The 17,171-nt window shown below is 38.8% G+C and overlaps 1 protein-coding gene across 3 annotated transcripts; it reads right to left on the bottom strand.

Annotated features, from left to right (window-relative positions):
* Positions 1 to 472: 472 nt before the first annotated feature.
* On the bottom strand, positions 473 to 15,072 carry LOC137949944 (protein SUPPRESSOR OF GENE SILENCING 3 homolog). 3 transcript variants are annotated; one of them, XM_068796205.1, is made up of 7 exons: positions 14,909 to 15,072; positions 12,666 to 13,636; positions 6,401 to 6,695; positions 1,638 to 1,870; positions 1,372 to 1,526; positions 964 to 1,276; positions 473 to 888 (listed from the first exon to the last, which is right to left on the bottom strand). In XM_068796205.1, the coding sequence occupies exons 2-6, from the start codon at positions 13,623 to 13,625 to the stop codon at positions 979 to 981; spliced, it is 1,941 nt and encodes a 646-aa protein (XP_068652306.1). In that variant the 5' UTR covers positions 13,626 to 13,636; positions 14,909 to 15,072; the 3' UTR covers positions 473 to 888; positions 964 to 978. The 3 variants fall into 3 exon arrangements, with proteins under 3 accessions (XP_068652306.1, XP_068652307.1, XP_068652308.1); XM_068796206.1 differs by having other exon boundaries at positions 14,912 to 15,072; XM_068796207.1 differs by lacking the exon at positions 473 to 888 and having other exon boundaries at positions 926 to 1,276.
* Between the last annotated feature and the right edge of the window lie 2,099 nt (positions 15,073 to 17,171).

Raw genomic sequence — 17,171 nt, 5'->3', positions numbered from 1 at the left:
TCACCTAGGTAGACATTTTAAGGCTATGTAGCCCAAGTTCCTCAATTTAAAGGTTTTAGTGAAACACCTTAGAAGGGGATAAACAAGCTCCTCTCTCCAACAACCTCCCATGACTATCTAGTGTAATTATTCTTGCTTTGACTAAGAAATACATTGAAGTAGAAACCAGTATTTATATTGTATATTTATTATTTAATTAGCAGTAATAATCTTTGATAATATTTTTTGAAGGAAAAATGAGAAAAATAATATTATGATAATATTTATTATTTAGTGTTAATTAAGAAGTAAAGAGTGAAATAGTAAAATCATAAATAGTAAAAATTAGCAATGAACAAATAAAAAAAATGAATTTTATCTGCATAAGAACTAAACAAATAATTTGAACAGTTATCATATAGTAAATCGAGTGAAACTATTAAACAAAAGGTGAAACCCGTGCACTTAAAGTAACTAAAATGGTATTATCGTAGTGACACTAGTTAAGGATCATATAATACCCTATCTGGCCCATTATTTGCATCAAACAGAGACTTCTCTCTCACTTGCCGTACTTGGCATTCTTGCAACATACAGATTCTAAATAGCTACTTGTCCTTAAAGCGTATAAAATGCTAATTCAGCAACGTTGAAGTTGAACATCAACATTATATCATCAGAACTGGCTGTCCAGTGTGTCGGCTTCTTCAATGGAGAAAATCATAACATACAAACCCTCATCACATAAACCTTCTTACATTAGATGTTGGGACCCTCGATATACTAATGAAAACTGGTAAAATAACTTTACTTTCTATCGCTCATATTCATTTCTGCGAAATGGAACAGTAAAATAGTCCGTCTCAAATGTCAGTAGTAGTGTTACTTCCGGTCTCATTTCAGTAACGCCTACATCACGAAGAAAACAAAATTAAGAACAGCAATGTGCGGCAACTAAAATAGCTTGGATGTTCGTGTTGATACCTTTTGAGTAGCAGTTTACTGTTTTTGTCTCAAGAAGAGCCAGAAGATGCAGAAGGTAACAAAAAGAAAAATTAAGAACAGCACTGTGGGGTAACTAAAATAGCTTGGACGAGGAGCGGCCTCAGTGTACATCTCCATCAGGTTATTCAGATCATCATCAAATCCTTTCTCTAACTCCATCTCTTCTTCATAGTGCCTCCTCTTCATTTCAGTCCTCTTCGCTTTATAGCTTTCCTCAAGCTTCTCTCTCTCCTCCTCAAACTCATCCACACATTTTTCTTGACAGTTGATGAACTTCTCAATTTTTTCCTGCCTGCAAGGTAGGGAGACCAGGAACCACCATACAAGTGAGAACAACTTTTTCTGTTATTTACCCATTAACTTTTCATGTAGGATTGATTATGTTACCGAAGTTTACGATCTTCAGAGCTTCCAGAACCAACATTGCTTAACTCTACAGCACGGTCCTCCTGCAGGGCTTGATCAAAGGCTTGCTCTTTTGCTTCTCGAGCATCAAGCATATCAGCAATTTTCTCATTAAAGAATTTCTCCATGTTATCCATCTAAAAGTTATCCATTTGATATTGGAAAACAAAGTAAGGAGCTACATACAGTTAAAGAAAAATTGTTATAAGAAAATATTAAAGCAAAATAAGAGGTAGAAATGTTATTACCTCCTCCTTGATCTCTTCATATTGTTTCTTTGCTCGGAGTCTCAGTATGTGATATTCTTCTTTTGCAATACGAAGCTGATTGCTCATAAGCCCCACTGTTTCTTTGAAAGCCTTCCGTTCAGCATCTTTGTTCTTCAGCCAGATCAATTGTTTGTTTTCTTCACTCATCTGCTTCATTCCACCCACAACCTTTTCTTGGTAAGATACCATCTGAAATTTTAGTCTGGACTTTCCTGTTACTCATACAAAACAGAAATGAATCCACTTAACGAAACGTGGATGAATTTTGAACATGCTTATTAGACAACAACAACAACAAATACTAAAGACAACATTCTAAATACCAGAACAACATTAGCTGTAAGATTCTTCTATGCCTCTAACAAATACAAAACATGATCCAACAATTTCTCAATCACAGAATCTAAAAACAGCTAATCAACAAGAAATAGTAGTAGTCACTAGCGATTCCTAAAAATAAGTGCAACCAACATCCAGGTTGCTACAAAATGTCAAAAAAATGTATTTGTTCCCTTTCTATGATCCACGGCAACCAGGGGTAAGGCTCGTTTGAGTTAACGAGCCGAGCTCGACCGAACCATGGTTCGGTTCGAAAGCTCGCAAACCAACTCGTTAACTTAACGAGGGCTCGGAATTATGGGAGTCGGGAGCAAGAGCGCTGCGGGAGGTCAACTTGGACTTGGATTGTTTTTTGTCCTTCTTCTCGCTTTTATTAAGCCAAAGCTCCGCTACCTTCCGTGATTTTAAAAGTTTTTTAATTAGAGTGTTGACGTCCAGCGGTGACCATGACGTTATGCTTCTGCGAATCAATGGTCATCGTTTAAACACATAAATATTCTGCAAAGACAGTGAAGTGTTGAATTTATGGAAAAGAGAAAAACTTCATAGACTTATTTTTAATCAAAGTACATGAACCTCTATTTATAATAGAGGAAAGTAATAGAGTCCAATTACAATTAAACTACATTTATCCCAATTACACCCAAACTCTAACACTTAAAGATAAGTCTTAGCATAATTAAATAACACAATATAAATAGAAGACTAACACGACTAAAACACCTTTAAACTAAAACTCCTATGAGACTTGCTTCTATAATAATTGTGGCTCTGTTAAACTTCTTATGTCATCTCACGCGATCATGGTGGGTCCCATATCTTATGGGTTTGGGCCCATCTTCCAACACTCTCGGATATGTGGGCCTTCCTTGGTCTTATAGGTTTGGACCCATCTTTCAACACACTTGGATATGTGGGTCTTCCTTGGTCGTGTGGACTTGGGCCCATCTTCCAACACTCCCCCGCAAACTGGAGGTGAGAGAACATCATGAACTCCCTGCTTGCTGCAAATGATGTATAAGATAAAATGACAGTCTTCCATTCTTTCAACACTCCCCCTCAAGCTAGTGCTCTCTTCCATGAGGCCTAACTGGTATAAGATAAATAAGAGTAAAATCACTCCAAGCCATATGACATCGCTCCAAACTCCATTCATAATCCATGTTGGATGTAGGGCACACTCCTATCATTCTCAGGTAGTGGCACTCATATCTTTCGCAAGTAGTGGCTCTATACGTAGTGCTCAAAAGTGTAGTAAAAACTCCTCCATCATCGTGTCCCTCCACAAGACAACGACTCTCAAGTGGTAGGAGTAATAAATGTCAATTAAAGGGGACAACATATATGTAATAATAAGTTCCTCCATCACAGTGTCCTAACCTGTGCACCGACTCTCACAGGTAGAAATGGGTGATAAATGTCTGTCACTCACAAGATAGCGATAAAAGACGTGATACGTGATAAATCTCTGTCATTCACAAAACGGCAATAAAGGACGTGATAAGTGGATAATGCCTGCCATTCACAATCAATGGACTTAAAACACCCATATAAGTACGTGATGGACTTAAACTCCCAACCAAAGCAACACTCAAAAGGTTAGCCCAAAGATGTATTTGAGAGTCAAATAAAGGATGGTAGGAGAGTCTGCCAAATAACTAATAGGAAATGGATAAAGAGGAAGACAAAATGCTGGGGCCACCACTTCTTCAATAATAATGTCTCATCCAAAGAGACACAATAGCTGCAGCTGAAATGAGCTTAGACCCATATAACATGAACCAAAATAACAAAAATCCTTGTAAAATGAACCATAAAATAATCTGATGCAAGCATGTGCACCAAATAATATGTTGACCAAGGAATATGTTGCAAATATTTCAAAATAATAATCAAGCCAGAGAAATATAATCGAGTCGAGCCAAATCAGGTATCACCAATAATTACCATAATTATTATTATAAGTCAAGATTCTTGGTCTTCAATTTTCTTTACTCTTTCTTGTACTTCTTCTTCTACTTCTCCCCCTCAAGCTGGGAGGTAATGGCATTTTTCCCAGCTTGAACGAAATAACATAGATGTAGTAACTGAAAAAGGGGTAAGTGAGATATTTTCCTGATATAGTTGATCAATAACAACAACTCAAAAAGTGACGCAAAACAATCGGCTTAAATTCGGATTTTTCAATGCAACCGGACACCAGTATGACCTTTGATTCTTCCAATGCGAATATATCCTTAAATATAGATTAGATTGACATAAAATTTTCTCCTTCTGAAACTAGACTTAAATACCTTTCATCGAAGTATAAATTTTCTTCATAAAATATACTTCTATTGAGATATATAATCTGATAGATTTCGGTCTCTGCCTAACTAAGTACTCTTTCCCCTTTTCCAGCATGACCATTGACTCTTCCAAGATCCATATCTCAAAAAAAAAAAAAAAAAAAAAAAACAAAATCGAGAATTGGTTGAATAGGTAAGAAAATAGACTTACAAATCTTTCTTTTGATATATTATTCTCCATATAAAGCCTCGTTCTTGATAGAATAAAATAGCTCGGAAGTTGAAGCTTTTTGGTGCTGCACGAACCTCTTTTGCAATCTGACCTTTGCTGCTTCAAATATCGATTTCTCTTTATAGATAACTCCGGTTTTAAAAAATCATTTTTCCTTGGAAAGTAGACTCGAATATCTTTCCGTCAATATATAATATGCATTATGAAAAGCTCAATATAGAGGTGAAAACGTAAATCAAATAACAAGTATAGGGATTGAAAAAAAATATGAACCTAAACTGGTAGCGATAATAAATCAGAATATGATCACATTAACTCTATGGGTTGACCAAGTCAACTCACAGAACCTGCTCTGATACCATGTAGAATTTATGGAAAAGAGAAATACTTCATAGACAGACTTATTTGTAATCAGAGTACATGAACCTCTATATATAATAGAGGAAGGTAGTAAAGTCCAATTACAATTAAACTACCCTTGTCTCAATTACACCCAAACTCTAACACTTAAAGATAAGTCCTCGCATAATTAAATAACCTAATATAAATAGAAGACTAACATGACTAAAACACCTTTAAATTGAAACTCCTCTATGAGACTTGCTTCCATAATAATTGTGGTTCTGCTAGACTTTTTATTGTGTAAGACTTCTTATGCCACCTCACGTGATCATGGTGGGTCCCATATCTTATGGGATTGGGCCCATCTTCCAACACACTTGGATATGTAGGCCTTCTTTGGTCTTATGGGCTTGGACCCATATTCCAACACACTTACATATGTGGGCCTTTCTTAGACGTGTGGGCTTGGGCCCATCTTCCAACATGAAATTTCTCCCCATTTGGTGAAATTTCATTTTTTGATCTTTTCAACACAACGTCATATTTCTATCTACTTAAATAGTTAGATGAGTGTATATTTTTTTATTGATTATGGCTTCGTGATTAAAATCTAGCCAAAGCTGGTTCTAACTGTTAATGAGAGAGAATTACAGAAATTGTTGAGGAAAAATTACACTTTTTAATTTTTTATTTAATAACTTTGATTCTTCAACAGGGTAATTTAATTAAAACTTTCATTAAAAAAAATTATTATAGTTTTATTATTTTAAAATAGGGAGCATTTTCCTCCTCTCACTTCCAATAAAAAATTAAATAAATAAAGAGTGTTGGGTGAGTAAGAGCTTCCTGCCTTATGTCTATGGTGCATTGGTTATTCGGGGTGATGTGTATTGAACTATTCCTAATTGTGTTTATCTATTGCTCTACATCTTCTTCTGCGTTACAATAATTTTATATAAAATTTATTTGACATATATTTTTTGAAAGTTTTGAATGCATGTTGGAGTTTGAACTTGAGCTCAACTCGGTTAAAATTATTGGGCTCGATCTCGGTTAAATGCAAGGAAGCATATGGGATACTCATCAAGGTGGCAAAAAATCTGTATGCAGTCTATATACACCACCACAGCCAAACCTTTAATGCCAATATTGCATAGTTTACAAATTAAATGTAACAGATCTAACAATCTGACTAATGGTCCATACACTGCAGATAAATTTAAGGCAACCACACTTAATTCGCTACTTAAATGATCTTGCAGTTTTAGCACCTTCGTTCAAAACTCAAAAGACTAGCAGGATTAATGTCTCAACAGTATTTATAAAATATTGTTTTGGCCTTCCAAGTTTGAGGCAAAAAAAACAAAGCCCCAAACAACAAACAAAAACAGATGTTCAAATACAGGCAACCTGTAATAGAGAATTGAATGCTATGTCTCTCATCATTCATGTTCATCTGGTGTACAGGGCATATGCAAGTGACTGACCAGACATCCATCATTAATTGTCAAACAGTTCCCTTTTGAATAAGCAAAACATACCTTGTGAGTGCTGATTGAAATGATCCAAATCTTCTTTGCGTGCCATGTAACCATATAACTGGCGCTTTCCACCAGGATAAAAGAGCACACGTCTATTTTCCCATGCATCCCGATCGGTCCCTTGCTCTTGAAATTGCTTGTGTAGATGTTCAGCCTCATGATAACCAACTGCTGAAGCCTCAAATAACAGAACAGTAATCCCACGGTGGCCCTGAGGACCATAGGAATGCCGAGCCCTAACTGCCTGATGTAAGCCAAAATAGTCCAGCAGCTCTGAATTTCCCATGCCAATCCACTGCAATTTTTTTAACAGTTACTGGGTACTACCAAAAGAAAATATATACAACCAGAAAGGCGTGCATACAAGGGCATCACTGCCAATCAAGTCCATGATCATTAATCAAAGCTTAGCAGTAAAAAGATAATAAGGTAGCAAAATAACATTTTTTTTACAAAGCAATATAACAATATCGACCCCAATATCCCACCACCCCTCCTCCCCCCAAACCCACCACAGTCGTTACGGAAAAAAAGCCTCCCATTTCCCCCTTCGCCTTCACATATTCCAGAAAAAAAAAGAGAGGGCAAAGCCAAAGCAACCAGCCCTCAGAAAACAAGCACCCCCACTGTCTATCCTCCAAATCTTTCCCCTCCAATGCCCAATTATATGGCAATTTTTTACCCGATTAATCAAACTAAGGCTCAGACCGATCTCCTCCAATTCCTACAAGAACAAGAGCAAAATTTCATTCCTAAAGAATTCATAGAAATGACGCATCTCGCATGGATTTTCTGCAGCTACTATCACGAAGCTTCTGACCGCCTGGAGAAGGATATCACCCCACCCCGTTCTAAATGATTATTCTCTTGGATTATCAGAGGAATCGGCTCGCGGTCCAAGAGCGCCATCATCAAAGCAGCCCTTTGTGAATGTAAACCAAAAATTGTAATATTTGTAGAAACTAAGCTGCAAACTTTTGACAATTCTATTGCTCGTGAATTATGGTATTATATGGACCCCGCGTGGGCAACGGTTGACGCGATTGAGCGCTCTAGTGGCATCCTTGTCATCTGGGACCCAAAAGTTGTAGATGCCACTCTCTCTCAATCGAGCCAATTCTCCATTGACATTCATTTTCATGACCATTCCTTGGGGACATCCTCGGCGTTGGCTAGTGTCTACGGCCCAACTCGACAAAATGATCGTACCTCCTTTTGGGAGGAAATACTTCAACTTGTCCAACTTTAGGATTTGCCCTGGCTACTAGCCGGGGATTTCAACTGTCAGAGCTAGGTGGTTCCGTCCACCTGGGTGGTTCCATCCACCACTGATGGGTTAGGTACTTGGCTTTCCGCACTTAACATACTAGTCTTTTGGGTTGTATTAGCTAGGCGTTTGACATGGTATCAAAGCTAGGCACCACGTTCCGCGTTCGAATCCCGGGTGAAGCAGTAGGGAACGGGAACGGTGGGTGTCAGAGCTAGGTGGTTCCGTCCACCGCTGATGGGTTAGGTACTTGGCTTTCCGCACTTAACAGACCGGTTTTTTGGGTTGTATTGGCTAAGTGTTTGACATCAACACCATCCTTTTATGCTCAGAAAAAAGCCCACCCACCATCAGAACCATTTCCACAATGAGAGCCTTCTCCGATGACATTGGAAGCCTCGAGCTATCAGAAATTCCTCTTTCTAGAAAAAAATTCACTTGGTCAAATGGTCAATCCTCTCCTATTCTTTGCCAATAATGAGTGGCTCCAATTATTTCCAAACACCTCTAGCCAAGTCCTAAACAAAGTTGACTCTAATCACTGGCCTATTCAACTCAGCACTCGCCCTCCTGCCTGGGGGATTTCTCCTTTTCGTTTCAAAAATTCTTGGACCCTGAATGAGTCCTTCAACTCTGATCTTGCTGTCTAGTGGCAAGAACCCGCCCTAATCTGGGCTGGGCACTCCCTCTCAAAATAAAAGCTCTTAAGGCGAAGATCCGCACTTGGTCTATTAATCATCGTGTTGTTGCTGCTTCCCAGAAAGACTCAATTCGCCGCTGCATTTCTGAGCTTGATCTACTCGAAGAGCAAAGGTCTATTTCTCCTCCCGATTTACTTCTTAGAAAACAATTAAATTTGGAATATTGAACTTTACTTCGAAGTGAATCTGTTCACTGGAAACAGCATGCTAGATTTCGTTGGTTGACCGAGGGGGATGGAAATACAAAGTTCTTCCATGCCATTGCCTCGGCCAGGAGGAGGGCTAACCGTATCACTTCTCTCTATCATGGAGACCAAGTGATCACAGATAGTCCCTCTATATCTGATATTCTTGTCAAGTACTTTCAGATCTATACACTGAGGAGCGTTACAATCGGCCCAAGCTGTTCTAGCTCGACTACTTGCGTGTCTCTCCTTCTTATGTGACCGACTTGGAAAGGCCCTTCACCACAGAAGAAATTGAAATTGATTCTGCTTCTCTTGGCCTTCCAAAAGACAAAGCTCCTAGACCTGATGGTTTCAATGGTGAGTTTTACCACAAATTCTAGGACACAATCAAATCTGAAGTGTATGCTTTTGTCCAAAATTTCCACCAAGTCGGCATCACTCACAATGCCGTGGGTGCATCTTTCATTGCTTTAATCCCAAAGAAATCCAATTCTGCCCTCCCCCAATATTTTAGACCAATAAGCCTCACAACTAGCTTCTATAAAGACATTGGTCGACTTCTCGCAAACCGTCTTAGGGCCCATCTCGCCAAAATCATAAACCCTTGTCAAAGTGCTTTCATTCATGGTAGGAATATCATGGACTCTTCTTGGCCGCTCACGAACTCCTAGATTCCTTCAAAAAATCCAATCTGCCCAGATTCGTCCTAAAACTTGATTTTGAAAAAGCTTTTGACCGCATAAATTGGAAACTAATTGATAACCTCTTTGACCGAATGGGTTTTGGGACTAGGTGGAAAATTTGGATGAGAAGTTGCATTTCTACTACATATTTTGTCCCTTTTAACGGAAAACCGTCCGATTTTTTCAATGCAATAAGAGGAATTAGGCAAGAGGACCCTCTCTCTCCCTTTCTCTTCACTCTCATCGATGAGCAGCTTACATCGGATGATACCATACTCTTTGGTGAAGGTACAATGAATCAAATCTCCCATATAAAAGCCCTGCTCAACTTATTTGAACTCTCCTCTGGACAAAAGGTTAGTTGGTCAAAATCATCCATATTTGGGTTCAATATTGACTCCTCAATTTTAAATTCTATGGCAAGTTATTTGGGATGTAAAATTGCAACCCCCATGTACATACTTGGGACTTCCACTATCACATGTTCTACCCTCTAAAAGTGCCTGGCACCCCGTCATTGAGCATCTTGAAGGCCGACCGGCTTCTTGGAGAGGAAGATTTTTGTCCAAAGCAGGTAAGCTTGTCCTTATCAAATCTTGCCTCCACGGTATTCCTTCTTATTTTCTCTCCTTGTACCATTGCCCTACCTCAGTTTGAATTATAATTGAATTACTTAAAAGGAGATTTTTGTGGGGTGGGCCAAATGGGGAAAGAAAGTACAGCCTCGTGAAATGGGTTGACATATGTAAACCGATTGTAATGGGTGGCCTTGGGATCCGGGATATTACAACAACTAATTCCGCATTATTACTAAAATGGATCTCGAAATTTAATATGCAACCTGCTTTGATATGGCGGGCCATTGTTGCTGCTAAAACAGACAAAATCTCTGGCAGGTGGACAGGGGGTGGAAAATATAATGAGTTATCTCCCTTGTGGAAAAAGATTGCAAAAATGTTGCCTGCATTCAAAAGTGTAGTCAAATGCTACTATTGTACGGGATGTCAGACAAAATTCTGGGCAGATTGGTGGGTAGGCCAAAGCAGCTTTAATATCAGCCATAGTCAAATCTTTTCTTTGGCAAGAAACAAGGATGTGACCATTTCTGTCCAAAGGACAAATTTTAGCAAGTGGAACTTAAATCTTCAGAGAACATTTTTTTTTTTTTTGAAAATGATGTATATATTTACAAAAAGAATTACAAAGAAACTGGGAGCAAATCCCTAACAACAAGAGATTGAAAGGTTGCTCCTGACTTGGTGAGCACATCTGCTACCGAGTTAGCAGATCTCGGAATGTGAGACCAAATACAAGAAAATTGAGAAGCCATTTCAAGAATTTCCCAAAGAGAATCCCAATGCCACCACCGGGGGGGAGGACGCATTTTCACACTAACCAATTACCACCTTCGAAGTCCCCCTCAATGTGTAGAGGACCACTATATTTGTCTCGAAAATGGTAGAGCTCATTGAGAAGACCTTGGAGCTCAAATCTTTGAAGAGCGTTATCAGATGCAGAAACTGCCGACCACATTTTGTTATACTGCAACTATGCCCACACTGTTTGGACCAAACTAATTAACAAAATTGGTCTGCAATATTGCCCATCTCAAAATCTCTCATCCACAATCCTCACTATTACTAGCGCACATCTTCCGAAGCTTGAAAAATTACTTATCTCATGCTACGTTGGTCATATCATCTGGGCCTTATGAAAAGAAAGAAATAACCGAAAATTTAACAGAAAATCTCTTCCGAAAAATATTCTAATTAATACAATTGTGGGACAAGTTTCCTGGTAGATACTCATGCAACAAGAATTTCAAATTTAAAGGACTCCAACCTTCGTGGAAATTCGCGACTTGTAGCTGAAATGTCTTACCCATCCCGCCCCCCGGTTATGGAAACTTGGTCCCCACCTCCAATGGCACATTTCAAATTAAATTTTGATGGAAGCACTTTTGGCTGCTCTGGGCCTGCCGGATTTGGAGAGGTCATCCATGACGAAATGGAAATCTTCTTTTTTCCTATGTTGGGCCGATTGGAGTATCTGACTCAACTATTGTTGTGCTTTTTGGGTTGCATCATGGTTTAAAACTTTTCAAGCAACGGCTAGCGGGCCCTCTTTGCATTGAAAGAGATTCAAAAGTCCTTATCAACTGGTGTGAGAAGTCCTCTAAACTTCATAGGCGGCATTGAGATCTGTAATTTATTTTCTCAATTGCAATGCAATTGGAAATACATTCCTAGATCCACTAATCATCTAGCAAATATTCAGGCAAAATTAGGTTTTTCCCTTCAACATCTTGTTGTGGCAGAAGGTCATTTTTAGCAAGGTATTGTACTCTTTCCCTTCTCTTTATTGAAATATACAACTTTTACTCAAAAAAAAAAATATCGACCCCAATATCACTACAATATAAGTCCGGCATTTAAAGAAATTAATATTTTGAACAAGACAACAGAAAGAAACAGATGTTATATAAATCTTCCTTTCTATTCCTGTGAGCTTCTACAATCAATCAAAACTTGCAATGCCATTATTCCGTCAAAAGTTGACAAAGTCTCACAGGGGCAGAAGTATGTGAGTATGTCTCATCGATATTAAAGAAAAAAAAAAGGTAGTAGTTCACCATAAACCAAAACAACTTCACAAAAATAAGTAACAAGAACACAAATTCTAATTGAAACAGACTGGGTTTAAGTCTTTCCTAAAAGAACTGACCGAAGTTAGGAAGCCTTCTCTCAAGTAACAACCACAGGAATTTCTTTGACTTCATTAGTGTAAAGGATCTATTCCCACTAGAGTCACTCTCACACCTTAAGCCTAAAATAAGGGATAACAAGCCTGAGACACGTACAATCTAAACAGCAGAAAAACTAAGTGAGACACGAAGTATGCCCAACAAGATAAACATCCTACTCCAATATCATGTTATATTAAGATTAGGTTCATCCAAAAATGACAATATGAAAGTCTTTTTTCAACTAGTAGCCAGAAGATTTGACTTAAACTTCCAACTTATGTCAGATTATTCACACTAATGTTACCACTAGAGGTCATGAATCATCTTTCATATAGCAAGGTTCTGTGTGGAGGGGTTGTTGCATTCAAAGGTGAACTTGATGAATTTCAGTCAGGCATTTTCAATGTTTGGTTTTGAATGTCAATAAATAGACACTACTATTTCAAAAAAAAAAAAAAAAAAAAAAAATAGTTAACACTAAGGACAGACTCACAAGGCACCTTTTTGTCGATTATGTCAAAAGATAAAGTCTCTAGAAAGTCTTGATGCATATTCAATATCTTGCTACAATAAAAAATAGATGTAAAAGCCTTATGATTTCCTCCACAACATATCTACATTAAAAAGTGTAACAATATTTCTCTAGCAAATCAACTGAGAAAGAGGGCCAACAGAAGTACCTTTTCATTCTCATCTTTCTCCAGTAAAGTATTCCTGATAATGACCATCGGAGGCCAAACTATCTCCTGATCAGTAGAAGAGGAGCGCAAACCCCTCCACTTACCAAATGCTTCATTAGGTGGTACTACTGAGGTAACTCTGAGGCGCAGCTCCTGTTCCAGTAATTCCGCAAGCTCACGGTGCAGTCTCACTCTTTGTGATCCTTTTGTCTTGGCATGCGTCATCAGAGGCTGAAGACCTTTGTACCCATCAATAGCACCAGGACCATCATGGCAAGCTGGACAGTGCCATTGCCTTTGCGAATCAGACAACTCTTCTACAGCCAAATTATCAAGGGCCTCAAAGAAGGCTATGAACCACTTGCTCTTCTTACGTGTCTCATGGCTCTTTTGACTAGCATCAGAATCATAATCATCACTAAGGATGTCATCGTCACTGTCCTCCACAAGTTCACCGTCATCAGCTTCAGCATCTAGCGGGTGTTGATTAGTATTAGGCAAATAGCTTCCTCCTGCTGAATCCTGAGGAAAAGAACCAGACTTAACATCATTATTGTTTTTTGCATCCACAGGTGCTGACTTGCCATCTCCATTTCCCCTCCCAGCTGGTCTTCTTGGTTCTTGTGCTTTGTTCTGCCGATTGTTTCCAGAAGCCTCGACTTTCCGGGTATTATTAGCAGCACTTGGTTTCGGTTGCATTTCTTGATGGTTCCCTGTCTTGGGGGAAGAACTAGAGGCTCCTCGTGACTTAGCTGCAACGTTTATGTTTCGGTTTTTAGATTTCTTTGCTACTTCACACCCACCATCATGTTCAGAACCCACCATCGGATCTACCAGGACAGGATTAACTTGGTTAACTTGAGCATTCATGTTTCCAGAACCAGACTCTCCTGACAAAGTCTGCTTGGGACTGGCACCAGCAGCCAAAGATGCCTTGCCACTTCCTTGTTTTGAATTCATCTGTTGTATTCCTGCATCATGGTTTCATGGAATATAAAATATAAAAGTGTGGTATCCATGAGTGCAAAAAGGAAGACCATCATACATATAGAAGCAATCACTGAAAATTAAAATGCATTTCACACTCCAAATCCATGTGAGAAACAGCAACTTGATCAATTATATATACAAAACAGATACCAACTGAACATTTTACAATATGTTCAACCCGAGCCTCAAATAGAAAGTAAGCCCAAAACCAGTCCTTAGTGAAGCTCAAAATCAATGGAGTAAGAAACAACTTTACAGCATAAAGATACAAAAAAAAAAAAAAAAAAGGAGAAGTTCTTAACATCTTAAAATATAGATAGATCCAAAAAAAAATAACAGAGACATGCGGGTCATTGACACAATAAAAAGCACCACACTCACATATCTAGCAGCCCGAGAAAAGTTTGAATCGAAATTAATTCAGGAAATTCCAGTTTATCAACACATCGTAAAAGAGAGAAAGAGGCAGACTAGACAGCACGCAAAGCTACGCGTCGTGTGTGTGTGTGTGAGTTAGAGAGAGAGAGAGAGATCTTCCTTATATTAGATGAGAATAGAAAGGTCCTTCATAAAAACCAGAATTCATATAAACACGAAGATACACAACGAGAGGCAGGAAGAGATTTAGAACTTTATTAAAGGAAACATTTCACTAGATACTAAAAGAGTACGAAGTAAAGAAGGTTTCAGCTTTCAGAAGCTAGTAGAGTCGTACATGTTGAGAGAATGAAGTGGCTACAGCATTCTGATCGAGATATAAACACCTAATGATAAATGAAGGAGCTTCTGGCAACAGAAATACAGATGGCAGAGTACGATAATCACGAGGTTAAAATATATACTGAGAGAGTTGGCTTGGAAGTAAGTAGAAGCAGCGAAAAGATCACAGTCATAAAAAAACAGAAGGACACAACAAATAAAGCTGCCTTGAGACGTCCAGAGACACTGAAGAAAGCCACTGTAAGGAAAAAGTAAAATCACGGAGAGTTTTAGGGCGAAAGGTTACATAAAACTCCGGAAAGAAATCAAAATGCAAACAAAGTGCAAAGAACGAGAAAATAACACGGCTACATAACACATAGGAGCGAGAAAAAGAGCAACTAAAACCTGAAATCAGTACGAAATCGTCAAACAGATAAACAAATAATCAAGGAACAATTATCAAACAAAATGTGAGGATCATTGACCAATAAATCACAAGTAAGAAAATCATCGCATAAGGCGAACTAAAGTACGCTGGAAGCAAGAGTTACCACCGATGCTGCGAAAAACTCCACCCGCATCAGCCGCCCGAAGTCCACAAAATCTTCGTCGTTCAGATCAACAGAATAGGAACAAGTTCCGTAGCCGGAAAGGAGTAAGACAGCTCCAGCAACCTCAGCCGGGAGCGGATTCTTCCAGTACGTTGGAACCGGGAGACAGAATAAAGGGAAAGAGGAAAGGGTAGTCGCAATCGCATGGGACATCACGTGCGTCGCAAGTTTTTTATTTTACCGCTGCAGTAAGCCTGTAAAATATAGTGGCGACCGCCGGACGGCGAGAATGCGGACTTCAAAATTGATTTAATTTCGACTTTTGTAGTGAAAGCTTTGTAAACAAAAAGGAATTGCGTGAGATGCGTAAGGCAGGAAGAACCACAGACTTCTCACAAATGAGAAGCAAGAGAGATTCTCAGTCAAATATGAAGGGGAAATATCATAGGTCTCTTAAATATTAAAAACTGCCTCATTAGGCTGTGCTTGTACTAATAGAACAGTGTAAAAAGATATCTCATACAAAATTTCTTGCCAACCTTAACTTTTAAGTATTTATGCCATTTTTTTAGGACGAATATGTCTATGGTTAATATAAATTACAAAGATGTAACCCTTATTCAATACATAATGAAATTTTAGCACCGTCGCTACGGTGGATATAGGCATATTGCAGAACCACCTAAAACCCTTTGTTTTCTTTGTTCTTCTATGATTCTTCGGAGCTGTTATTGTAATATAGTAGTTTCATTAATCTATAAATAGAGTTATAGGAGGAGGATTAAAAAATCAGGTCCATAACCTCTTCTTCCTCTGGTTTTCTCCCTATGAGTCTCTCTCCCTTTTTCTCTATAAGCTAAATCCATAGAGTCCTGAAAATCAACAGGATATTAGAACATTGATTTTTAGAACTTGTAGTACAGTTTTCAGTCTTTCTGAAACCCATTATTTTTTATTGTCGTATCGAAGTTTTCATAGTCGCTGAAATTCAGATTTAAAATTTGATATCTTGATACCTAGCTAAAAATCCTTGTTAGCCATTTATTTAGAAGAGAGAATTTTCCTGTTCATGTAAAAGCTCTCAGTCTGGTCCGAAGGAGAATTTCACCGAAGCAAGAAAGCGGCCTTGAGCGAGTTTCGGCGTCTCAGCTCTATGTTATTCCGCTGGGCGACATCTCCATATAGAAGCCATCGTCCGGGACTCGTATATTTTCCGCTAGTTGAAAGATTGTCGTCACCGATCAGTTTCGTGGCCCGTGCTGCTTCACCAGCCTCTGTTCCCGAAAACTCTGCCTTCCCCGACATTAATAGACTCCGAACAAAAACAATGGCTACCTGTTACTCTGCCAAAAAATTCGTCCTAGGAACTAGACAATGTGAATAGGTCATCCGACGAGAGGCCTTGTTTCCTCCCGACCGTTACGGGAGACGATTCCATTTCCAGCGCATGACTTCTCTCTTTCTTGCGGTGGTACTCTTTGGCAGCCATTGATTCCAGTCCATATCTGTTCTGCGAATGACATACACGACACCAATATCGTATCATAATTCCGGGATTTGTCTGCTAGAAAGTTTTTGTATTCCAAGAAAGTTTTTGTTGTTTTCGAATTGATTCTCGCCCGATAATTATTCTAGTGCAGAGGTAGGAAACACAGAGCAAATCCACGTATCCATGGTTCTCTGCTTAATCTGGTAAGTTGTTGGTTCTGTTTCATCTCATTCCAGAAATCCGAACAAAAATTATTTGCAGCAGAAGATTAAAATCCGGTGTTGTTCTTATTTCGGAAAACTCTCCACTTATTTCTGGAATGAAGTTGCTAGATCCTTTCTATTTTTCGTTTCCTTTCTGAGAGTCCAGAATCCGAAAAACAATTTTGAACCGCTGCTCTGTTCGGCGCCGAGAGGAGGAAGAAGATACTGTAGAAAATTTATATGTTTCCTAAGTTATGAAACCATAATTAATCAGCGTCAGTTCAGCGCAGCTTGTGCCCGTTCCAGCCCAACACGGACTGGCCGCCGAGTCAAACCAGCAACCCGATCGCTTTTGCACTAGTATTTCGAGTTAACTCGGACCAACTCGGATCGAGTCAATCCGGTCCGGATCAACTCAGTCAGTCAACTCAAACATGGTACACTTATTTTTCTACCTCGGTATATGTGTCCAAGTTTATACATATTTTAGTGTGACTCGGTAAATTTTTTTCTGGCTAGATTTTGAAGAATTGATAGATAATTTCTTGGTCAGCATATAATTTGGAACAGA

The sequence above is a fragment of the Aristolochia californica genome, unplaced genomic scaffold (genome assembly GCF_029961685.1).
Source record: "Aristolochia californica isolate CCGP_79_NKW_82.1479 unplaced genomic scaffold, dmAriCali1.0.hap1 SCAF_14, whole genome shotgun sequence".
Classification (NCBI taxonomy): Eukaryota; Viridiplantae; Streptophyta; class Magnoliopsida; order Piperales; family Aristolochiaceae; genus Aristolochia; species Aristolochia californica.
This window is presented reverse-complemented; position numbering and strand designations above follow the sequence as displayed.

Bases quoted from the DNA above. Each gene is read 5' to 3' on its own strand.
- LOC137949944 (XM_068796205.1), bottom strand. From the start codon at position 13,625: ATGAATTCAAAACAAGGAAGTGGCAAGGCATCTTTGGCTGCTGGTGCC. The intron at 6,696-12,665 runs GTACTTCTGTTG...AAAAAATTGCAG, and splicing joins AGAAAGATGAGAATGAAAAG to TGGATTGGCATGGGAAATTC. The intron at 1,871-6,400 runs GTATGTTTTGCT...TATGAGTAACAG, and splicing joins TTTCAATCAGCACTCACAAG to GAAAGTCCAGACTAAAATTT.